Source organism: Lissotriton helveticus, chromosome 5_1 (assembly GCF_964261635.1).
Source record: "Lissotriton helveticus chromosome 5_1, aLisHel1.1, whole genome shotgun sequence".
NCBI lineage: Eukaryota > Metazoa > Chordata > Amphibia > Caudata > Salamandridae > Lissotriton > Lissotriton helveticus.
The window spans coordinates 1880511329-1880536947 of NC_136065.1; the positions used below are offsets into that span (position 1 = coordinate 1880511329).

Here is a 25619-nt window from a genome sequence, read left to right on the forward strand (position 1 = left end):
TGGGGCTAGTTCGTAGGGCTCAGTGAGGGGTCCGGTAGTTTTCAGGGCTCGAGGGTTGGGGTTGTTTTTAGGAATCAGGGGGTGATCTGTAGTATTTACCAATCATTGTGATCTTTGCCACACATAACCCTTTACCAGTCATGCCTTTACCACTAATTTGCATGGTAAAGGCATCCTTGATAAAGGAATGCATCGTTCAGATTCATTAGTTGTGTGGACAGCATTGTAGAGGCATGCGTGACTTTTTCATACAACAGACTATTGTAACTCTCTCAACTGCGTCCCCCCCAACCTATCTCACTCCCCTAAAATTGACCCTACACTCAGCAGCAGGGTTCATCTACGGGCCCAAAAGAAATGACCATCTCACACCTATGCTGATCACTATCCAGTGGTTGCCAATTGAAACCAGAGGTATTTACAAGACTGCCTGCATGACCCACAAAGGTCTGCATGCATCCACTTCCCAGTCTTGGTGGACAAACTCAAGCAATCTGGCAGCTCAAGACCATCACAAAATACCAAAGCAATGCTGCTAGAATACCTGTTCTTTAAAAGGAATAAATTATGGCACCATCCTTCTGGAGTAGCGCAGAGAATATAGAACTCATTACCTCCTAATCAACGTACAGCCACCTCCCTGGTGACTTTCAGAATGGATCTGCAAACCCTTCTCCTCCAACGATACTTTAGCTAAGCCACTGCAATCAACTCTTGGCAGAGACATTGGTCACTACCTCAAGTTTTATACTGCTGTATATACCTCTTTTACATCCTTTATGGTATGATTAGGCTTTCCTGTTTTCAGTTTCTATTTTTGGTAAATTCTGGTGGTGTTTTTTCAGTGTTTTCCAGTGATTTCAATACCTCAAAAAAACTGTGCTTTTCAGTGGTTACTCGTTTTCGCGCCGTAAAAAACAACTGAAACAGTGTTTTACCGGTGTTTATGGAACGCTTTGCTTTTATTATTGCTTGTTTCTCAAAGACATTTAATGCAACCATCTATGCTACACCTAGTCAAGGAATCCCTCAACAGAGGCCCTACAGAAGGTGCTTAACTACCAATTCTAAGGGTAAAAGCATTGGTCTGATGCCTTCTGTGCTGCAGCACATTCCTCCCACAGACACGTATAAATAAATGACTGCCAGAAAGGTGCTTGTGAAGAGGTGGATGTGGTGGTCTGTCTTAGAGTGCGGCAATGCTGCGGGTATGAGAGTAGGTGGGGTAGTGTTGTGGTAGATTGGTGCAAGTGCTGGTTGGTATGAATGCCGCTGTCATTTCTGCGGTCAACAGTTTCCCTGCATACCCGGGCCAACAAGCTATCGGTCTGGAATCTGTATCTTTATTTTTAAAGCGACATCCTCAGCCTGCTATTCCCTCCCTCAGCCTCCGTTTCCTGAGCTCAGAAGCAGTTCAGGCCTGAGATAAGGATCGCGCAGACGGGTCAAGGTGTGAGCGGCTTGTGTTGGCGTTTCCGCTTTGCTTCACCACCCCAGACCCTGGCGCCACCTGCACATAAAATATCAAAGTGCTGTTGTTTGTAATGGGGGCACTTTGCAGCCAGCATTTGTCTTGTGATGGGACAGGATGTGGGTGTTTTTTTGTTTGTTTTTTTACAGAGTTTTATATAGCGCAAACTTGACCCAGAATCAGGTATCAGAGCGCCTTACATAGCACCAGTTGCATTACATTAGGACACATTCAATTTTTTTAGGCACAGGGAGATTAAGTAATTTACCCACAATCACAGGATGTTCAGCGTCATTGCCGAGACTCGAACCCGGTTTCCCAGATTCGAGGTCAACAGCTCTAGCCGTTAGGCCAACTCCTTTCCCTATATATAGACACACACACATATTTTCTGTACATACGTTTGTCACTGCATTGGCCCCTGAGTATGTAAGATAAGATAACAATTTTATTTGCATGATTACCTAAAACCATTGCAATAAAATAAATAACAGAAGTGTCTTGACATTTCATAAGTTAGGACTGAAAGTTGCAATTTGATTTTTGTACAAAGTAGTTATACTAGATTTGCACCCAGTATAAGGAAAACATGTTTTAATGAATGTGTTGTATTTAAAAAATATTAAAAAACGTAAATGGAAATTCAGTAATATAAAAGTTAATAGTTGACACTCCAATAAAATAAGAGCAAATGTTCTTCTCTAGACAACCGAGCTAATGTTTGCTGGTGAAAATGGAAAATAAATTCAGCCTTGTTCAGTGCAGGGGGCTCCAAAGAGATACAGATGCTCTGCAACAGATATTGATGCAAGGTACCGCATTAACAGATATAAGCACTGTGCCAACAGATAGAAAAGTGTAGCAGCATATGAAAGGTGCATCACCATTGTTGACCTACTCTAGAACCTTTTTAAAAAAAGACATAACCGCATATGTCAATTTCAAAGCTATTGACTGAATTGCAGGTAATATAAACGAGCTTCCTGGCCCTTAATCACTGAATACGTAGCACAAATATAAATCTTGGTTGGTGCACATGACCTCTTCCAATGCTGCATTTTTTGGGATTCCGTGAAGTTGTTTGCACACAACATGCTCTGCCAGAGAGGGATTCAGGGTGACCTGCATGTTATTCTATGCGCACTGTATCTGTAAGTAGGGTGTTCACTTTAACTTGCGATTATACGGTAACATTATTTTATTATCGTTCCCTTTCAGGGTATTGGTTATTATAATGGCACTATTTCCTGTCATACTGGGAGCTGGTAATTGAGCGGACAGTCAGTCCCGTCCCCCCACCCACCCCCGCTACGTCACTAGGTCGAGGCTTTAAACTAAACTATATGTGTGCAAGATTCTCTGGCTGGTTTAATTAGGCGCTACCGGCGCCCGACACAACCCACTGAACGCACAAAGGCCACAAATCAGTCCCCCCCGCCGCCCCCCCGTACGTATTCACACCCTCCTTTGTTGCCCCCATAACCTAAAGACCAAGGCCCAGCAGGGGATGACACTGCTACTTGCCAAGCAGGCCCCACGAAGCAGGGGGCCGAGGCAAGAATTCCCCAATGGCCAGAGCAACACCAGGGCCCCCAGCCTCAAATTACAGCAGGTCAGGAGCTAACCGTGACGCTGGCGCCTCATTAGAGTGCCCTGGCCTGGCGGGGATTAGGGAACACTGTAAGTTTCTTGGGCAGGTTTGCAGAGGCCCAAAAAAACGGCCCACAAGTGCCCCTGGAGCCCCGGCGCATCGGCCAATGCCCGAATGTCCACCTTCCCAATACAACCCTGGCCAAAACAACGTGTTGCAGTCTTGAGGCCTCCCGGTTCTGGCCTAGCGCAGTATGTGATGAGATTCAGTGACTAAACTGATTCCGGTGACCTGCATGGACACTGTGATCTGCAGGCCTGTTTGCTGGATTTTAATACTGTTGGGCCCGATTAGCATCGACATTGTCCACTGGCCGTGAGTGTGGTTGTGGATGCCAAACGGCCGTTGTTGTGATGCTGCCTGCTTGTCTGGACAAATGTTAGTGAATAACAAAGTCCGAAACTATGCTATGTGATCTCAGGTTTGTACTGGCTGGGAGCGACAATGTGATACCAACAGTACTGTTCCTAAATTGCGCCTGGCTGCAGTGCATAGTGAGTACTCGCATTGTGGATTGTTGTACTCAGCGTTGGCGTACATTCGCTTTAATGAGAAATAATGAAATAGAAGATGGGAGCCCATGCTATGAACTGACTAGCTTTCAACTGTCAACCCGCCGTGGACGCTAGTTACCGCCATTTTCAGCTGTGTGGGGCGCCCCGTCATACCTCAGATGCAGTGATTGCTCTCACACAGTAGCTCGGACACTAATTAGCGGTGGGCTATAATGCGTGGCCCTGGTAAAAGACAGCTACACAGTGGATTGTACTGTCTACAAGGCTGCAACACATGCTTATGCAGCAGCGTACATCTTACTGACTGTGCGTTACACTAAAAGGTGTATTCTGCGACCCAGACGACGATAATCCGACACATGGAATTACCGATGCCTAGCTCGGCTGCTGGGTTTGTACTGCTTTGGCGCCCTCAAGTGGCGAAAATGTGCAAATGGCCAAGTGGTGAATTAAATGTGAAAAATTCCGCATTACTCGGTTTAAACCGGGTCGGCAAATTTGCAGTCGGTAGGTTAATATCGGGGAGACTCGGTTTTAACCGAATTCCGGACAGCCTAGGTATGATATACCATGATGTAGTATTGAACATTGTAACTATTTATAGTAGTATTTGTTCATCTTAAACCATTGGTGACGTCTGTAACTTCCATGTAACTAAATATTTTTCTTGAAAAGAGATCACGTGCCTTTGGGTAATCTTTGTGTTTGGCTAATCTCTGTGTTATATAAATATGCATAAATAAATGAATTTAAGAAATGAATTTAAGAAATGAAACACCCCCTCTCATAATTTCCCGACCCTCCTTCCCAAGGGCCCTCTCTCTGCCACCTCTTTATAGCTCCCCCTCCTTGTCATCCCTTACTTTCCCTCTGTCATCCTTGTTTTAAGTGTGATTTTTACTACGTCTAAATTCCCTGTACATTCTTCCTTTGTCTTTTTCCATATAGCTTCTGCTACTCCTTACTGTCTGTTTGTCATATAAATAGAATGCCTTTGTTCTCTTGATTCATCTCTCTTTAAAATAATTAGCACATGTTATAGAGTTCGGCAGGTGGGTCACTTTGTTGCAAAGATGACTGATATCCCACCTGCCGTATTACAAGTGCATTATATCCAATGGCACTTGTAATTGAAGCCAGGGCCAGACTGGGAACAGAAACCAGCCCTGGTAAACTGCTCGGCCGCCCTCCCCCTGGTGGGCATGGTGGTTGCGGCCGAGCTGTTAACTACGGGCAGTTACTGCCAATTTTGTCACCGGTTTTGGCCGATTTTGTTACTAGGGGTGCCCAAAGCCGGCCCACACCCTGGCAGTCCACCGGGGAAATGCTCAGTGCCCGCTACGGCCAGTCCGGCCCTGATTCTAGCTTGGGTCTGTATGGAGCTTGTGCTTCTACAACTCGTGCTGCAGGCACCCTGAGGTGCCCGGTGTCTTGGTATTATAATCTGAATCGGCGTCAGTCCCTCTTTCCAAATGGAACAACCAGAATAACTCAGATAATGTTTTGACAACTATCTTATTCTCAGGCTGTAATTAACGTCCTTTATTCTAAGTTACCGGATTTTTACTACGTCTAAATTCCCTGTACATTCTTCCTTTGTCTTTTTCCATATAGCTTCTGCTACTCCTTACTGTCTGTTTGTCATATAAATAGAATGCCTTTGTTCTCTTGATTCATCTCTCTTTAAAATAATTAGCACATGTTATAGAGTTCCGCAGGTGGGTCACTTTGTTGCAAAGATGACTGATATCCCACCTGCCGTATTACAAGTGCATTATATCCAATGGCACTTGTAATTGAAGCCAGGGCCAGACTGGGAACAGAAACCAGCCCTGGTAAACTGCTCGGCCGCCCTCCCCCTGGTGGGGATGGTGGTTGCGGCCGAGCTGTTAACTACGGGCAGTTACTGCCAATTTTGTCACCGGTTTTGGCCGATTTTGTTACCAGGGGTGCCCAAAGCCGGCCCCCACCCTGGCAGTCCACCGGGGAAATGCTCAGTACCCGCTACGGCCAGTCCGGCCCTGATTCTAGCTTGGGTCTGTATGGAGCTTGTGCTTCTACAACTCGTGCTGCAGGCACCCTGAGGTGCCCGGTGTCTTGGTATTATAATCTGAATCGGCGCCAGCCCCTCGTCGCCACTGTGAAGTCCCTCTTTCCAAATGGAACCACCAGAATAACTCAGATAATGTTTTGACAACTATCTTATTCTCAGGCTGTAATTAACGTCCTTTATTCTAAGTTACCAGAATTCAACTCTCAGTTTAGAATAAACATTTCATGTCAGAAGCCTGGAACCTCGCGGTGCATCGAGTTAATGTATTATTGAAGTGCTACCACTATCATTAACACCATAACACATAATACAACAACTACATTTGCATTTAATTTTTGGTGAAACGACCAGTGGTGACTGGCTAGACAGCTTAAAGATTTTGGGGCCAGCGATTCTATTACAAAAGTGATACTTTTCACCGCCACCTGTTTCTGTAAGCATGACCCCTAGCTGCTTAAAAGTCCATTATCCAATAATAGCGTCACCCTCAATCCAGGAAGCCTGATGGGTGTCCCACATGTACATTTAAGAAGCCCCTGAGAGTCATACCTGTGAAGGTCGCTGGGAGAGTAATTATCCACAGACTGCCTCAATAGCGTCTCGTAGATGGAGCTTCTCAGCAGGTACACCAGATCGAGGATCTTCAGGCAGGTTTGATGCAACTCCTTCAGAGGCAGCACACATCCGTTGTGCCCTGCAATCCAGATGCCAGCTATTACTATCCACTGAATAATCATCAATTTTTAATATCCTTTAAAATCATTTTGAAATTAAACTAATCTGTATATTTTGCTGAATGTCAAAAGAAAACATTGGAAAATACAACTGAATCAGTAATTTCTAACCAGATCTGTCAGTTAGTACAGAAGGTTCAATCATTTTTGCTTAAACTGCCAATTTCTATTTTTAGGTTGAGCCTAACGCAGTGCGCAAGCGCTACTGTAGGAGATGACCTTTTGGAATCGGTCTGCACTTTTGAAACACTTGTGCTTGTGGCGGCATCCACCTTGCGGAAGCTAGCAGCGGCGCGCAGGGGCCATCTGTTTCCAATTAGCGTGGCTGCGGGCACTTGTTTACATTTGCCTGCTCGCAGTCGCTTTCACTTTCTTGCCGGCTGTTATTCCTTTCTTCTAATACAATCAATATAATGCAAACCATTTTCAGTTTGCATTTGACAAACTCCTGTTGCCTGGCAAGTACTTTTTCCCCTCATAAAAAACAACAAAAGGCCACAATTAAGCTCTTTGTACATGTATATTATGGTTCAAACGTGGTTCTTCGTGGCTGTGACTGCCCATGGAAAACGTATGGCCGCCAATGTCACTTTCAGGTCTTGAAATCACGGGAAAATACTAAAAAAAACCTCCAGAATGGACCAAAAATAGAAACTGTAAACAGGAAATCCTACACATTTTGTTTGTTAATCTCGTTAGTGTTCTTTATGACGTAGCAAAGCTAGTTATTCACGGTTGGCTGTGGAAACAGCATTGCTATGGTAACAGTGACACCTCTCCGTTCGGAAGCTCTGTATCGTCCTGCCTCACTAAACTGTCCCCACGAGTCCTGGATCTGAGCCCAGTGCTCACTAGCACCTATTATTGGCTTCCTGCGAGATGTACAAATAGATGCATTTGTTGGTCTGAACACAGTTCCCCCGGGTCATTCTGAGGCACTCAGAGTTGCCTCAGCCTCTGTTCCTTCCCTGTCCGTGCTGCTCTGCTGATCTTTACACACTGCACCCGTCTCGTGAACAGTCAAGTGACCTGCAGTGTGAAACAGCAGGTAATGTATTGTGCCAGCCGGAAGGGAACTACCGGGATCTGCAGCGACATTAGTACTGGGGAGACCAGAACGTGACAAGCAGTGCCACAAAGCTGCACATTCATTCTTCAATATTTGGCATCAGGGGGGACAATATATGTGTGAAGTTGGTACTCACCTGTGCCCTGGTGGCCTCACATCCCAAGTCAATGAGTGCTTTCTCACAACAGTCACAAACCATGACCCTCTAACACATATGATTCACATTCTCACATTTTTGTGTGAGGCTTCCCCACATCAATCGCAAACCATGACAATATAACACACAAGTATCACAGCTTCACTTGTGCATTAGCTTACTCACTTCAAGCACAAACCGTGACAATAAAACACATATATGAATCCCGTCACCTTGTGCATGTGATTACATCGCAAAGAGGGGGTCCTTGTTATGTGGCCTCCAAATAAAGATGAAATTATTAGGCAAGAGCTCAGTAATTATAGCACAAACATTCAGGTGCAAAATAAGACAAGCATTGGAATAGCCAATAGGTCTCGCTTTTGGGACCTTATACATATTTAATTATGCAGCACAATATCCTTGGTGCAACAACATCAACTGTTGCATGGCTAAACACTTATAAGGTCCCAAAGGCGAGACCTATTGGCTATGCCAATGCTTGTTTAAGTATGCCATTTTCTCAAGTCCAGAATTTTAAAGGCATTAAATGGGCTACCTGGCCAGAAGGCCAAGTAAAACAAGTATTGGTAAAATTACTAGGTCTCTCCTTTGTGACCTGCTGGCTTAAAAAAAGGTTTTTAGCCATGCTGTACCGAATCCCCGATGCTGTGCAGGCTAAATTAAACATCCAAAAACTTGTTATGAGGCTGCCCTTGTCCCTTTGAAGGCGCTCGCACATTGCATGTGTGTCTACAAAATCACATGGTTTCATTTGTTTTGTTTTGATTTACAGAACCAAGTCAGATCTTTAACTAAAACCAAAATGTGCAACAGAGTTTTTGCATTTCTTTAAAGCAGGAGGGGGGGTTGATAACAAGATGGGGCGAAGCAAAAAGGGTGGTTGAGGCAACAAGAAGAGGGCGGGGGGACATAAAAGCAACAAGGAGGATTGCGGGGTACACAGAAGCAACATGCTGGATGGTAAATGCAACTTGGAGAAGCATGCAGACGAGCACAACGGGGAAGAGGCGGGGAGAAGCACATAGAGTTGGTCTGCAGCATCAGGGGAAGATAAGTACATGAGGGGCATTGGCCAAAAATGCATGCACTCTTCGTGGTACTTAAAAAGAAAAAAGTAGTTCTCTAACATCAAGCGCTGACACAGCCATGGTAAAGAGGAAACGCTTTGTGGAATGGACAAACACAAGCAGGGATACGAATAAAAAGCAGGGAAATGAAAGTGAAAGCCAACCAATGGTAAGCAATGGACAGGCTACAAGCCTCTCTGTGTTCATGGGAAGCCTCAATGTGCCTCATCAAAGACAGCACATGCACTGTTTAGTAGGCCGAACCTAAAAACAGTAAATATAGATCACATCCATTGGCAGCTAGATTATTGTGAAATGGATTGCATCAACCTCATGGGTTTTTCTGTATGTGCTTTTGGTTTTGTCTGTAATTGAAAAAAAAATACATTACAATAAGTTATCTTTCCATTAGAAACTTCATTCATATTAATATAGAAGTACATTGTTTTTCATTTCACCTATCTGGGAATGACATGCACAGCAAACATAGCTAATAGACTTAATAATAGCTGGTTTGCATGCTCATTAAGTAATGCAGTTCCTCAAAACAATCTCCTGTGACTCGGATATCTATATATGTTGTGCAGATTTGTAGAGTGCACTATCAACAGGCAGGGTATACTGGTGCTGAGCAGGTGTGAGTCTAGGTACACCTAGTGGGACTGCTCGAAAAGTCAGGTCTTCAGTTTCTTGTGGAATTGAAGAAGTGAGGAGGAGGCTCATATGTGTAGCGGCAGGTCGTTCCAAGCTTTAGGAGCAATGTAGAAAAAGGCCTGACTACCGGATCGGATTTTCCATACGTGTGGGATTTGTGCAGGCAGGACTCTGGAAGGTTTGTGAAAGCAGATGCGACTCTTGAAGTATGCCATTCCACAAAGCTTTTCCTCTTTACCATGGCTGTGTCAGCGCTTGATGTTAGAGAACTACTTTTTTCTTTTTAAGTACCACGAAGAGTGCATGCATTTTTGGCCTATGCCCCTCATGTACTTCTCTTCCCCTGATGCTGCAGACTAACTCTATGTGCTTCTACCCGCCTCTTCCCCGTTGTGCTCGTCTGCATGCTTCTCCAAGTTGCATTTATCACCCAGTATGTAGTGCCTTGAAAGTGTGTGTGAGGAGTTTGAATTGTGCTAGTTTGTGACTTAAAGTGGTGTACTGTGATGCGAGTATAGCGCAGTATATATATTCACAGAAAATTCAACTGCCATTTAAATAGGCTATGAACCAAAAGAGCCAAACAGATTTAGTGGCATTGTGTAGGGAAAGCGGAGGGCCCAATGGTGCATTTTGGGCAGCATATTCATCGATATATAGCAAATCGTGGTGCGGTCTGGTAATTTTATTTATCTCAAGCACTTGTACGATAAAATGGCCTATTTGTGCAACTCAATAATTTTCAACGCTTATGAAGATGGTCTGTAATAAAGGCAAACCTAGAGAACTGTACTATGAGCCTTCCATTTCCAAACAGGTTGAAATAGATTCCGTCTCAACTTGCAGCAATGATTGGTCCATTTAAAAATGTGGAATAGGTCAGTTCGTCTCAGCTATCCTGGTTGGTGGGCTTTGCCTGTTTCCACTTCAGCGCACCTGATCCCAACTACTTGTCACCAGTTCTGTAAATTCAGTAAATTGATGTGACTTAGAGGAGGGGTTAGGGATTACTGAGGCAGACAATTGAGTTCTCTCTCTCGATGTTAAATCGTTTTCGGTGTCTGGTGCATAGAAGCTCCGGCAAAAATTAATGGCCTGGCCATTTACCTTTACCATTACCAAGCGGAACTTAGAAAACCGATTGATTTACATAATTATGGAGGTGTTAGGGCTAACACTCTTGACAGCCTCGCCCACAGATAGTCTGATCACAAACCCTCAAAAACAAAAAAAACAAGCATTGGCATAGCCAACAGGTCTTGCCTTTGGATCCTTATAAGTGTTTAGTTATCCAGCACAGTATCCATGGTGCAACAACATCAACTGTTGCATGTCTAAACACTTATAAGGTCCCAAAGGCGAGACCTATTGGCTATGCCAATGCTTGTTTGGATAGGTATTCAGGGGCTGGGAAAAGGGATCTGTTGATGGTGAAAGCCGATGTACGGGTGCTTCTTTCTTCAATGGAAAGCCAATTCAGGGGATGAGTATTGGAAAGATATAGTCTTATTTCTTGGTTCAAGATACCAATCTGACTGCGATACAGAGTGCTGCTTTGATGTGGGTGAGGTGGGTTTGGTGCTGGAGTTTCTTTTCCAGTGGCAGGCCATCCAATGTAATGCTTAATTTGTAAAACAATACAAATATTCAGTGCCAGGGCCGAGGGATTTCTTAGGAAGTTGCCACCGGCATCAGCTATTCTAATGCTTCCCTTTGCAGGCGCTACTGCTAGTCCGATTGTTTGGTCTCTTTCTCTGATATGTGGTGTGTAAGAGACTATCTCAAGGTCTACTGTCACCACCTTCCTTTATACCAGAGCCGACTACATTGACTGCAGAAATTTACCAATGCTTCGACCTTGCTACACCTACCCTACTTCTCCATCCATCCTAACACAAAAGCGTATCCTCATCCTACATTAAAGTTAGTTTAAATAGATTGTTTCATTAAATTATTTAATTAAGCCTAATGTAACCCTAATTGTAAACGTAGACCTCTTATAAAATGCAATTAATACCCTTAACAAAGCTCTCCTGCTAATCCTATTTTTTTTAGGTCTCGCCTGTCGATGCGCATGCGCATCGAGCTTGCGAGACTATGGGGGCTTAACCACTCTTTACCTAACTTGCAAGGAATCGTGGCGATTCCTTGCAGTGCCCGTGACTTTTAAGCTAAATGCGCATGCGCTTAAAAGCGCGTGCACATGCCCCCAGCCGCCTGCCTGCCCCTGCTGCTTTCACACCCTCTCGCCGTCTGTTCCCCCTGCTGCGTCATCAAAGGCTTTCACGGCCGGCCGGCCGTGCTTTCAGTTTCACTGCCGGCCGGCCGTGTAAAGTGCACTTCAAAGGCCGCTCTCCCCGCTCCGCCCCCTCCCCTGCCCGCCGTGTCGCATTTCTCCTCCTCCCTCCCCTTCTCTGCCTTCCCTCCGTCTTGTATTTTCTCTCTGCTCTTTCCTTTATTCTTTTTCTCTTTCCTTTCAGATTCCGTTTCTTTCCTTCCCTAGTTTGTTTCTTTTTTCCTGTTCCATTTTAAACCTATTTAACAATTCTTCCCTTACTCATCGTTTGTTCGATCCGTGTGACTTTGCCGACTTACACCTCCCCTCCCTACTTTCTGCCCTGGCCCCTCCCCCTCTCCTTGAGGTGAGCTCGGCATCACCCTCGCTCATAGCCTCGAATCCATCGCCCTGCTTCCAGTATGCACACCCCGAGCACGTCCTTCGAAACACATTTCCATTCTGTCCATTCCTATGCATCATTCATTTATCACGCAGACACCTCTCTGATCCGTTTCAAAGCCAAACTGCAACTTTCTTGCATTTCAGTTCTAAATGATTTTGTAACGCAGGGCTGCATACCTAAACTGAATCTGTAGTTCTACAGAATTATGTCGTGCACACTAATTATCTTATTTAGATGAACATTTCTTTTAATACATTCTTTTAACTGCCAAATGTCATGGGGATTTCACAGAAGAATACAACACAGTATGTTTTGCAGCATGTCCAAGTGCAAAGCAAAGATGCACTGTCGTCATGCCCCCCCTAATCCGAAACCCGCTCCGCCCCCTCCCCTGCCCGCCGTGTCGCATTTCTCCTCCCCCCTCCCCTTCTCTGCCTTCCCTCCGTCTTGTATTTTCCCTCTGCTCTTTCCTTTATTCTTTTTCTCTTTCCTTTCAGATTCCGTTTCTTTCCTTCCCTAGTTTGTTTCTTTTTTCCTGTTCCATTTTAAACCTATTTAACAATTCTTCCCTTACTCATCGTTTGTTCGATCCGTGTGACTTTGCCGACTTACACCTCCCCTCCCTACTTTCTGCCCTGGCCCCTCCCCCTCTCCTTGAGGTGAGCTCGGCATCACCCTCGCTCATAGCCTCGAATCCATCGCCCTGCTTCCAGTATGCACACCCCGAGCACGTCCTTCGAAACACATTTCCATTCTGTCCATTCCTATGCATCATTCATTTATCACGCAGACACCTCTCTGATCCGTTTCAAAGCCAAACTGCAACTTTCTTGCATTTCAGTTCTAAATGATTTTGTAACGCAGGGCTGCATACCTAAACTGAATCTGTAGTTCTACAGAATTATGTCGTGCACACTAATTATCTTATTTAGATGAACATTTCTTTCAATACATTCTTTTAACTGCCAAATGTCATGGGGATTTCACAGAAGAATACAACACAGTATGTTTTGCAGCATGTCCAAGTGCAAAGCAAAGATGCACTGTCGTCATGCCCCCCTAATCCGAAATTGCATTAATAACTTACTTTAGCACATTAAAAAAAAAAGGCACCACCACCGCATCCACCACCACATCCACCACACCCACATCCACCGCATCCACATCCACCACATCCACCACCACCACATCCACCACCACATCCAACACATCCACCACCACTTCCACCACCACCGCATGCACCACCACCACCGCATCCACCACCACCACATCCACCACCACCACCACATCCACCACCACCACCGCATCCACCACCACCACCGCATCCACCACCACCACATCCACCACCACCCCCACATCCACCACCTCATCCACCACCGCATCCACCACCACATCCACCACACCCACCATCACTTCCACCACCACATCCACCACCACTTTCACCACATCCACCACCACCACCACCACATCCACCACCACATCCACCACTACCACCACATCCACCCCCACATCCACCACCATCACCACCACATGCACCATCACCACCACCACATCCACCACCACATCCACCACCACCATATCCCCTAGATCCACCACCACCACATCTATATGTGTGTGTGTGTGTGTGTGTGTGTGTGTGTGTGTGTGTGTGTGTGTGTAGGTGCACATGCAATGTTCTTGAATTTTCGTCACAATAAAATACACTGAACATAATCTTCACAAAAGTTATTTACAAATGTTTAAGCTATTGCCATTATAAATTACAATACATTTTATTTCAGTATTTATTATTTACAAAATTAAAAGCCATTGTTATTTGTAATATCAATACATCTAAGTCACGTAAATACAACACACATTGCATTACAAATGATATAGGTGTCACATTTGCGAAAGTTAAAACTATTGACATTGTAACTGACAAAGCTATTAATTTTGCTATTTTCAAAACCAACGCCACTCAACCACGCAACGCCACTCACCCACGCAACGCTACTCACCCACGCAACGCCACTCACACACGCAACGCCACTCATCCACGCAACGCCACTCACACACGCAACGCCACTCATCCACGCAACGCCACTCATCCACGCAACGCCACTCATCCACGCAACGCCACTCATCCACGCAACGCCACTCATCCATTTGCAAAACGAAAAATGTAAAACTCTTCTATTGCGAGACCTATTGCATTTTCAATGCTTGTTATGTATACCCAGTTCAATACAAAATAATCTTACCCTACCCTAATGCCCACCCTGTTTCTAACAATTGATTAAAATCAATGTATTTAAATTTAACAATGAACCTTAATCTACCTATGATGAAAGCACAAGCCCTTTTCTTAAATTATTTGTTATTTAAATTAAACAAAACTTTTAAAAAAAAGAAAATTATTGAGCAGAGCATAACGCCTTAACCGCGGCGGTTTTTCCGCCGCGGTGCAGGCGTTCTAAAGGGTGGGGGGGGCTTCGTCGGCCGTTGGCCAACCACAGCACTGGGGAGGGAGTGCTCCCGTCGGCCAACGGGAGCACGGAGGGGGTTAAGGGCAATATATACATTGTAATTTCATGGATCATCAAGGATTAAAACCAATATCTTACAGTAAAAAATTCTTATACATTTTTCAAATGGAACCAATATGGTTAAATAACAACACCAAAACGCCAAAAAGGTTAAAAAAGGCAACAGGAGTCTGACTAGGTCTACAATATTTAAAAACCCTTATCTTACTGCTTGAATTTCTAAAGTGCTAGAGTGCTGAATACTAAAGTGCCACATGGTAGATTTACTGACATTGTTCAAAGGCCCTGACTTTTACTCATAATTATTATAGAGACCGAAATAATTAAACTCGAGTCTCTTATACCCTTGAATATTGAGCACTATTGAGAAGAAATATCCATATCAACCCGATCTAGGTAATGTAAACATTATATCAATAAAAAAGAACTGTAATATTAAAGTGCAGTTGTGCCTTTCCTTAAATATGTGTCAGAACAAAGTGCAAAGTGCTTAAGTACTCCCTAAGACTTTAATGCATATATCGCCCAAGAATTCTATTTCTATTGTAGTTTCACAGTTTTCATACAAGTTCCAATTAGTTTTTAATGTTTTTGTTGCGCCAACCCTCTTGGCATAAGCTTCTTCAAACCTCAAGGTACGTTGCATTTTATTTAGCCATTTAGAGTAGGAAGGAACATCTCAGTTTTGGAGAATAAGAGAGCGAGCAACTAACGAGCAAATCGCTGTGTATGTCTCTTCGGCTTTAGTCAAATCAGACCTTGTTTTTGTGATGCCGAATCAGGCTACCTCTGCCTGGTGGAAGCGTGCACTGCCGGCTGGAGATGTGTGTGCCTGGTGGAAGGTGCACTGAAGGCTGGTGGTGTGTGTGCCTGGTAAAAGCGTGCACAGATGGCTGGTGGTGTGTGTGCCTGGTGAAAGGGTGCACTGATGGCTGGTGGTGTGTGTGTGTTTGGTGAAAGCGTGGACTAAAGTCTGGTGGTGTGTGCCTGGTGAAAGCGTGCACTGACGGCTGATGGTGTTTGTGCCCGGTGAAAGTGTGCACTGACGGCTGGTGGTGTGTGGTTGCGTGTGTGGTGGTGAGTGTGTGGTGGTGAGTGTGTGGTGGTGTGTGTGTGGTGGTGAGAGTGTGGTCTTTTGTGTGTGGTCTTTTGTGCGTGTGTGTGTGGTGGACTTAGTTCGAGTTTTCGTATCCTGCACACACACACACACACTGCTCACCCTACACACTGCTCACCCTGCACACTCACACACTGTTCACCCTGCACACTCACACATTGTTCGCCCTGCACACTCACACACTGTTTACCCTGCACACTCACACACTGCTCACCCTACACACTCACACACTGCTCACCCTACACACTCACACACTGCTCACCGTACACACACACACACTGCTCACCCTGCACGCACACACTGCTCACCCTGCACACTCTCACACTGCTCACCCTACACACTCTCACACTGCTCACCCTACACGCTCACACAATGTTCACCCTGCACACTCACACACTGCTCATCACCCTACACACTCACACAATGTTCACCCTGCACGCTCACACACTACTCCCTGCATACTCACACACTGCTCACCCTGCATGCTCACCCTGCACGCTCACCATGCACGCTCACACACTGCTCACCCTGCACACTCACACACTGCTTACCGTACACACTCACACACTGCTCACCCTACGTAATGCGAAAAGACGTAGCTCTGCCCTTTGAGTTTATATGTGTAGAGAGAGGTCTGTGTGTGGTGGATAATTCTCCCATGCCGTTTGTAAAGTGCTCGGTGTGTGCTCCAGGCACCCGCGGTGTTCCTTTGCTTCCCCCACACACAGCCCCCCTCACGTCAGAGGTTTCCTCCTCCTGAGCTCAGGGCCCAGCAGTTGTGTATCCGCCCAGAGGGCCAGAGCCGTGGGAGCTGCTCGTTTCCTGGTTTTCAACAAGTGAGGGAGAGAGAGTCTGTGCTAAGAGCACGCGGTTCGCGCTGGGAAGCCCCCCAGTAAACACCGAGCCGGCAACCTGGAGGGACCTTGCAGACTTGAGGTAATGGATGCAATGTTATGGTATGATATATTTACTTCTTAAGCGCGCGTTTACGCGAGGGTGCCTTGGCGCTAGCTTGAACCGAGCTAGAACCACTAGTGCTCATCATGCGGTCATACAGAGGCGCTACCTTTAAGGTTGGACAGCCCTGAAATATCCTGATCACACACCTTGTGGTGTCTGGGGGGAGTGGGGATATCCCTATAGTACATCCCAGTCCAGAATGCTGAACACAAAGCTACACATAGATTTACAACTACATATGGCAACTCTTTGATAGATGTCATGTGCATGCACTTGAATTTGCTCATAATTTGTTGAAACAAAAGTAGCAATTTATAATAGGTCATTTTCACATAAAGCAATATATTGTGGAACAATTACGAACTTTCCTTATATTGGTCTGGGTGTCATTTTAAAACAAAGGCTGGGCATTTCGAGCCAAACTGCTTAGGTCTGTAACCACAAGGGGCCGTCGCGCGCAGTTTCTGGAAAGCTGTGGTTTGTGCCTAACACGCAGGGTGTGGCTCTGTGCAGTGTATACATCTGTGCTGTGCACCACGTGTACATCAGCTGAGGCGACCATTAGCTGCAGGTGCCTGCTGTGAGGGTCTGCACGCCACTGCAGCCACGCATTGCAGCAGCGCCTGTCCCCTCCCCCTTCACCACCACGCAGCGCTACAGGGAAATATATAAAGAAAGGACCCAGGGGGGGCGCAGGCGGGCTCAAGCCGCACAGAACTGCCAGACAGGCCACACACGAAACGAGGTAATTTCAGAGTTCTGTTCGCTTGCTCTCATGTATCTTTTCAAAAGTTTTGAAAGTTGATATTGCATTGTTAGGCCCCGGAGTATGAAAATGAGCTGAGCAGCCCACCCCTCATCTCACTTTTATAAATTGAGAGAATGCACCAGTCGCTGCCTTGGCCCCACGGACACTGACTGTGAGTGCGACGTAATTACTCAACAGTAATATCCGACTACGTGTTACGTTTTCATGCAGTTCAAATCGGTGTTTCACGCACACACTCAATTATGATCATCATTGCAAATTTATTTTCCATTTTATTATTATTATTGCTAACGAGATCAACAAAAAAAATATTTAAAAACTGCTGACAATCATAACATTAAATTTGGAAGCATAGACTGGTTCAGACTTCGACACACTGACAGCTGGTAATTGAAGACATATGCCCTTCTGCTGCGTGTGTCCACACGGAATATGCACTAGGCAGAGCAATGCTAACGCCTATGGCCTATTGTGTGCTGGCTTGTAAAAACACAGGCATGCGAGGCCCAATTGCCATGCAGCTGCCATAAATAACGAGCAAAAATCACGAGCTTTTCTGGAATTCGTAGGTTAGATTTTCGAAGCGCTCAGAAAAGGACTCTTAAGCCACGCCCACTTCGTGGGACATAGGCCGAGCCCTAAAAAGGACTGCAATCTGTAGGAGAAGTCTCGTACCGTCTTATATGAAGTCTTTTTTGGTAATTTGGATGTTTTTAAAAATTTCGGGCTTTACTAGTCTGACTCCTGAATCATTCTGTCAAAAAAGAAATTATCTAGTAAACCATTTGATTCCAGTAAGTGTGCTGTGAGATCCAAGATCGCTGCCTCATAATAAGTTCGTATTTTTAGTAATGCTAGACCACCCTTATTAGTTTCCAACTACGGTCTAGTTGCTTAACCCTGAAGTCTTCCTGTTCCTGTCAAATTCACTATTGACTCCATCACTTTAAAATAGTTGCCATTAATCTTCAAGGGTACATTTATAAGGAGGAATATTAGTAGGGGAAGAATAGTCATTTTTATGAGCGCTACACAACCTATTAAGGTTAGGGGTAGGAGAGACCGCTTGTCGAGCAGGGCTTTAATTTTATTCCGCATTGCTGAAAAATTCAAACTAAATAACTGTTCATAGTGATTGGAGACATAAATGCCCAGATATCGTATTGGTTCTGCTTTCAAAGCCTGGGATTTTAAATTGGAGGGTAAGAAATTACAATCAACATTCAATGTTAAAATCTCAGTTTTATTTTGATTTATTTTGTATCCCCCTATTAATTCGAATTGATTAAATTCTTTTAAAGCCTGATCTAGATTCAGCTTATTGGGACTCGGGTACAAAATTATATAATCTATGAAAAGTTTTAGTTTCGCCATCCCTTTTATTGGAGCTATAATTTCGGGATTTCCGCAGATTTTATTGGCCAGGAGCTCGATGAAAATGGTGAACATAATGGGTGACATCGGGCAACCTTGTCTGGTCCCACAATTTATATTAACTCTCCCTATTTGATTGCCATTTATCACCACCCGGGTACGCTGATAGATGTTCCTCAACATACTTGTGACTTGGGCAGGGATACAAAATTTCTTCAATCCAAAATAAAGTGCGTCCCAATTGACCAGGTCAAACGCCTTTTCAGCGTCCCCCATCATAATAATAGTTGGAACCTTATTAATGGTAGAATAGTCAAGGGCCTGAATTAAAAACCCAGTATTGGAAGACATGGCGCTCCCCGCAAAGAACCCGGACTGAACACTATGAATTAGTGCCTGAGCTACAGGGGTAAAAGGTTGAGCCCAGATTTTCATGAACATTTTAAAGTCAGCATTGAGGAGACTGATCGGTCTGTACGAATTGACATCCTTATGATTTTTTCCCTTCTTCACGACGCTGACGTTTATAGAGTCTTTAAAACCAGGGGGAGCACAGCCTCCTGATTTAATTGTGTTAAACAGCTTCACCAAGAAGGGAGCAAATTCCTTGGAAAAGGTTTAAAAATTCGATCGGTAGCCCATCCGCTCCACAAGCTTTTGCCTCTGCAATAGATTTCACCACATTTAAAACTTCTGTTTCTGATACATCAAGATGGATTTGGTCCACTTGCGGCTCTGACAAAGTGGAAAGATTTACCCCCTCAAAATATTTTTGAATTTGATCCATTCCATGTTCATATCTAGTGGCGTATAACTGTGAATAGTGTTCCATAAAGACTTGGGCTATAAAGTCTTTATCTGTTACAATGTCTCCCGTCTTGGGATCAATAATTTCATAATTCAGGGCTGCCTCCTGTTTCGTTTTTGTTGTCACAGCAAGCATTTTACCGATCATTTGACTATCCTCATACACTTGTTGTTAGTACGTTCTAGAACTATTTATTTCTTCAATTAGAAAAAAATCCTTCAATGCCTGCTTCGCCCTTTCAAGTAGACCTCCAGCATCCACCGTCCCCTGAGACGAGGCATTTCTCAGGCACATAGCATTATCTACCGCCTGCTGGAGTTTAGCAATCTAGTCTCGCAGTGCTTTAGACTGGGCGGCTGATAAAGCAATCTCCTGCCCACGTAAGGCTGCTTTAAACCCACCTTAGACAGAGAACATTTCTGCTGTGTTTTCATTTGTCTTCAAAAGTCTAATATCCAAACTTTTATATCGGCAACCCATTGGGGATCCTGCAAGAGTTGACGATCCATCTGCCACCTGGATCTTGTCCTTGTGCCCTCCTCAATCTCCAACTCGAGCTTTATGAAGGAGTGGTCAGAAAATGAGTTTGCCCCTATTTCAATACCCGAATATTTCAGAGATCGTGGTATAAAAAAAAAGTCGATTCGAGAGGCCGTATGAAGTTGGCGAGAGTAACATGTACATTTACAATCAGTTGGATTAGAGTGGTGCCAGGGGTCTAGCAGGAGATGTTCCTGTTTTAAAACTTCAAAGACTTTTTTGGTTTGGGGCTTTAACTCTTTCTTATTTTTATGGAGGTGTCTTTTTTTAGATCTTGGATGAAATTAAAGTCTCCACCCAAAATTATCTTACCCGAAGCCCCCCTTATTAGCTCACTGATGTTAAGTATAGCTGTGATATCATCTACAACTGGGCCATAATAATTTACAAAGTTTAGTATCATACCGCTTAGTTTGGCCTCAATCCAGATCCACCTTCCAGAGGGGTCTCTCCAGACTTGACCATATTCTCACGGAAGACCTCTACAAAAATAGATGACTACTCCTCTTTTCCACATCCCAGCCAAGGCAAAAAACAAGCATGGTAAAAAAGCTCTTGGGAGAAATAGCTTAGGGGAGATTGGGCCATATTATCGAGAATGGCGATACCATTATAAGGGGCTTGATAATATGCACTTGTGAATTCCCATAGAAGCCCAGATTTGATGTCCTTCACACCAGAACCTGGGGTTTTATAGGAATTCACAAGGGCATATTATAAAGCCCTTTATCGCCGCTTTAGCTGCAGTTTCCTGCCACTAGAGCGGCGATAATTTTAACGGCGTTCTTGATAATATGCCCCTTAGTTTTAAAGTGCATATCTTGGAGAAATAATACCTGGGGCGAAAAGGAGGCAAGCCATCTAATTAGTCCTCCATATTTTTGTTTGTTTAGTATCCAATTAACGTTAACTGAAAAAATACAGCATTTATTTATCATTTCTACAAAATTTCAAATAGTGAACAAACAATCCCACAAACCTGATGATCTTTCCCCCACTGCCCCTGCTACTGCTCTTTTTACTGCTACACCCTTTTTTAAATCCACCCCCTCCCTCCTCATCTCGCCCCTCTAGAAATGTGGAACACCACACCAACCACATCTCCACCCTCCACCGAACTTCTCTTTTGGGTGCCATGGACCTGCACCCTCGGTGACCCTCCTCCCCCTGGCAATCGTGAATTAGGATGCAATGAAATAAACATTATCCAGTCTATTAATGCACTTTGAAACTGAGATCTCCTTGAGAAGGCCCTAGGCATCTTCTTGATTAGAAAACATATGAACTATCCCCCTCACAAGTACACAAAGCTTGATTTGCTGAGCTGTAGACACCTGAGCACCTTGAGCTTTAAAGAGAAAGAGCAGTTTGACAAACTCTTTGCGCCTGCGAGCCGCAGCCGCTGACATGTCAGAAAATATTCGGCAATTCAAGGTTTCATTAATGGGGAATTGTCTTTGTTGTATGGCCTTTGCCAGAATCCTTTCCTTGATACGATAGTCAGCGAAGTTAACTAAGATAGTATGTGGACTATTAGAATTAGGTAGCGGATGAAATGGAATTCTGTGGGCCCTTGTAATCGTGAGATCCCCATTATACTCAGGCAATATCTTTTGCTTGATAAAGGATTCCACCCATTGCAACATCTGGGCACCCTCGCTCCTCTCCGGAACCCCAACTATTCGCAAATTTGAACGCCGCAAGTGGCTTTCAAGCTCTTTGAGTTTATTCTCTAAAATATTCTTATCCTTGGTGGCTTTGTTTACTTTCAAGAGCATGGAACTCATTTGGTCCTCAAGCTGGGAGAGCCTTGATTTGGCTTCCTGAATTTTTACAGGGAGGCAAGCCACTGCTTCTTCTATTTTGCCAAGGCGCTGATGGAGAGAAGCTATTTCATTTTCCGGAGACCTTTTCATCTCTCTTATTTCCTCAAATATCAGATTTAGCAATATCTTGATAGCCAGCTGTTTTGTAAATGCTGCATCAGATGAACCAGAACCAGCCATTGAGGCTTCTGAAGAGACTTCCAAAAACTTTGAAACTGTAGGTTGTTGATTCTTTGTCCCTTTCTGACCCCCGGGAACTGCCATCCGACAGCAAGAGCGTGATCAGTTGCAGTTCCTGGATCCCCGAAAGCAATTCTGTTACATCCATTAAGAGACTGAATCTGCACAAGCTGGGTGTGGATTAGAGGTGCAGCCCCTGACGAGGGAGATGTTGCCTGGGTCGTGGAACTGTGGTTTAATTCTAGTGCTGTGAAAGAGGATGTGAGAGCCGCCAGAGCTATTGCAAACTAAACTTAACATGACGCCAACCCTTTATCGTATTTGATTAAAAATAAATTACCTCAAAATAAATCAAATGCTGGTAATGTAACCTTGTTAAATGTAGTGCTACCACCACCATCAGCAGTAGTTGTTAACCCGTGCACATCCAGTGTTGTGGCACCACACCCATTTTTTTTAAAATATTTTTTTATTGCAGATGTACAAATCTCACACGTTTCAACACAAATCTGTTATGTCTGGCCGGTATAAGGTGCCGGACTCTGATCAATTCCGTACACTGCCATTAAGCCCACATCCCAGGGGTCGGGCGGCGTCAAGTGGGAGAATGACATAAGCAATAGCACCACCACAAGCCGTAAACAGTGTATTAAGATCTTCCATATCTGCTTTTCCTTATTGTTATTTACCTCTCCCCCTTTCTTTGCCCCCACCTCCCCCCTGGAAACGCTTAACCTATCCCCAACTACCCAACCCTCCCCCCGAACCTCACCACCTGCGCCTGTGAGCTTTTCTAGTCTGCATCTGCGACTGTAGTCAGGAGCAAATACGTGTCTACTCATGTGATGTGCCTGGTGTGCCTTGGGGAGTGTCAATGTCAGCATCAGGCCCTTCCTCCTCATCGTGCGCTGTGTAGTCGCGTAAAGCCTGCACTAATGTTTCCCACGCTGTCGCTGCGTCTAGTGCCTTGTCTTCTAGTCTCCGGCGTGCCATTTGGTATCGAAGCGTGCTTTCGCAAGCAGCCCATTTCAGTAGTTCTTTGAGCCAACTCTTGTACGTGGGACCTGATCTCGCCTTCCAAAATCTCGTGATTTCTCTTTTAGCCAGGAGAAGGCCCATATCAATAAACTTGCTTGTGATTTTATTTTTGGGAGTGTGTGGGAACCAATGTAACACACCGATAGCCATATCGAATTGTAGTTGCCTGTGTCACTGCATTCAGCGTGTCACCTACCCCCCCGCCAGTAGTCCCCCAGTGCAGGACAGTACCACAGCATATGATCCAGTTCCGCCCCCTCTGTGGTACATCTGGGACATGCTGCCTCTTCTACTCTGAAATACTTCTTGATTTTACCAGGCCCTATGAAGGATAAAGAAGTGTATCTGCTGAAAGCGTGCGTTCCTCGTACTCTTCTGCGCTCGCCGCACAATCTGCGCCCAGGCCGCTTCGGGGATCCCCTTATTCAGGTCCACCTCCCATTTGGCCTTCAGCTCCGTCAATGGTGGCAACTTCTCCCGGAGCATTCTGGAGTACAGACATGTGACTGCTTTATAAGTCCCTGCGGCCATCTTGGTGTATTGGCAGGCCATGGTCGTTGTGGGTTCTAATAACCCTTCTTTCCAGTGCGCTTGTATAGCTCTAGTGACCGCAGCATGTAGTAAGTATCCTCCTCTTGGGAGGTCAAACCTCTCTTGGAGCGTCTGGAATGGCAAGAGCGCCCCATCCTCATACAGATCGCCAAGAACCTGTAGCCCCGCGTCTTCCCAGGTCTGCAATTGTGACTAGTCCCCTACTTGAGGGAGCGCTGTTATCATCCCGAGAGGAATCTCTGGTGCGTAAGGATGTCGCACGCTCGCTCGACGTTGGGAGCGATTCCAGCAAAGCCGGAACGTCTTCTCCTCAAGCGACAAGTCACTAAGGGCTAGTCGCTGCTGTAGGGTTATATAGGCCAGAATATGCCGTGGAGTACCCCCTTCTCTCTCATTTTCCGGTCCTCGAAAGACTCTCGCCACCTCCTGCGTGAATACTTGCAACTGGGCCGCTAGGTAGTAAAGCTCGAAGTCTGGGACCGCTAAACCCCCTTCGTCTTTCGGTCGGGTAAGCGTTGATAATGCTACTCTGCTCCTAGCTGAACCCCAAATGAACGAGGCCAGTTGTGATTTCAATCGTCGGAAGGTGGAACTTGGTATCCACACAGGTAGTGTGCGGAAGTAATATAGAAGACGCGGTAGGGCTATCATTTTCAATAACGAAATTCAGCCCGTGACTGAGAGCGGGAGGGTGGCCCAAAAGGCCATGCTACCCTTCAGCGCTTGTATGCACCTGCCCACATTTCCCTCCAGCATATCTGTTGCCGTATGATATATGTATACTCCTAGGTATTTGAGGCAGGTGGGCTCCCAGTTAAGTGAGGGACGGATGGTAGGACACGCCTCCCCTCGTCGCACAGGGAATAAGCAGGTTTAGGACCAGTTAACTTTTAGTCCCGATAGTCTACCAAAGTGCATCAGTAATCTCTCCACCCCTTCTATCGCCACTTCCGCGTCTTCTAGGAATAGTAGCAGGTCATCCGCATACAAAGAAATAAATTTATGTCCCGCTCTGTTAATTAAACCGTTGTAATATTTCCCTGTCCGGGCCATCGCCGCAAGGGGTTCAATCGCTAACGCGAAGAAAAGGGGGGACAGAGAACACTCCTGTCTCGTTCCGCGCTCCACCGGATACTGACGGGAGATGAGCGGGCCCACCCGCACTCTTGCCACTGCTGACGTATAGAGCACTTTCGTCCGTTGGATATAGCCGTCTCCCAGCCCAAATCGTCCCATGATGCTATATAAATACTCCCACTCCAAGCTGTCAAACGCTTTCTCTATGTCTATGGATAGGATCATTGGATTAAGTGCCTCTGGGTGGGTGTCATCTAACAATCTGATAAGCCGTCTGATATTCACGGTCGTGTTGCGCGTAGGGATGAATCCGGATTGGTCCCTGTGGATTAGGTCGGTCATGTGCTGTAAGCGCCTGGTCGCCAGTATGTTACTCAATATTTTATAATCGGTAGTCAGCATGGATAATGGCCTATAGGAAGCCATACTGCGTCTCTCTCTCCCCGGCTTTAGCAAGGGGACCACTAATGCCTCTCGCATCGATTGGGGCAAATGGCCTGCCGTCCTAGCTTTTTTATAGACTTCCTGGAGACGTGGTGCCAGCAAGTCCACATATTTACCATAAAATTCTATGGGCAGTCCGTCCAAGCCCGGTGTTTTGTTGCGGGCCATTCGCTTAATAGCCCCCCTAATCTCCCCTAGGTCTATGTCCCTTCCGACATCATCCGCCTGGTCCTGGTCCAGTCGTGGGAGGATCAGCCCCTCTAAGAAAGCATCAATGTCGGAGTCATCACTCTCTACCGTGCTCTTATATAGCGTTTCATAATAGCAGTGGAACCGCTGCAGTATTTCAGT

At 45.3% G+C, this 25619-nt stretch overlaps 1 protein-coding gene across 5 annotated transcripts in view; it reads right to left on the bottom strand.

Moving 5' to 3' along the window:
* CNTD1 (cyclin N-terminal domain containing 1) overlaps positions 1-25619 on the bottom strand; it is a 197534-nt gene that overhangs the window by 23431 nt on the left and 148484 nt on the right. For all 5 annotated transcript variants that reach the window (XM_078645358.1, XM_078645354.1, XM_078645353.1 and 2 more), the window contains one exon: positions 6240-6384. In XM_078645358.1, coding sequence (XP_078501484.1) covers positions 6240-6384 — 145 coding nt within the window. The remainder of the gene's footprint in view (positions 1-6239; positions 6385-25619) is intronic.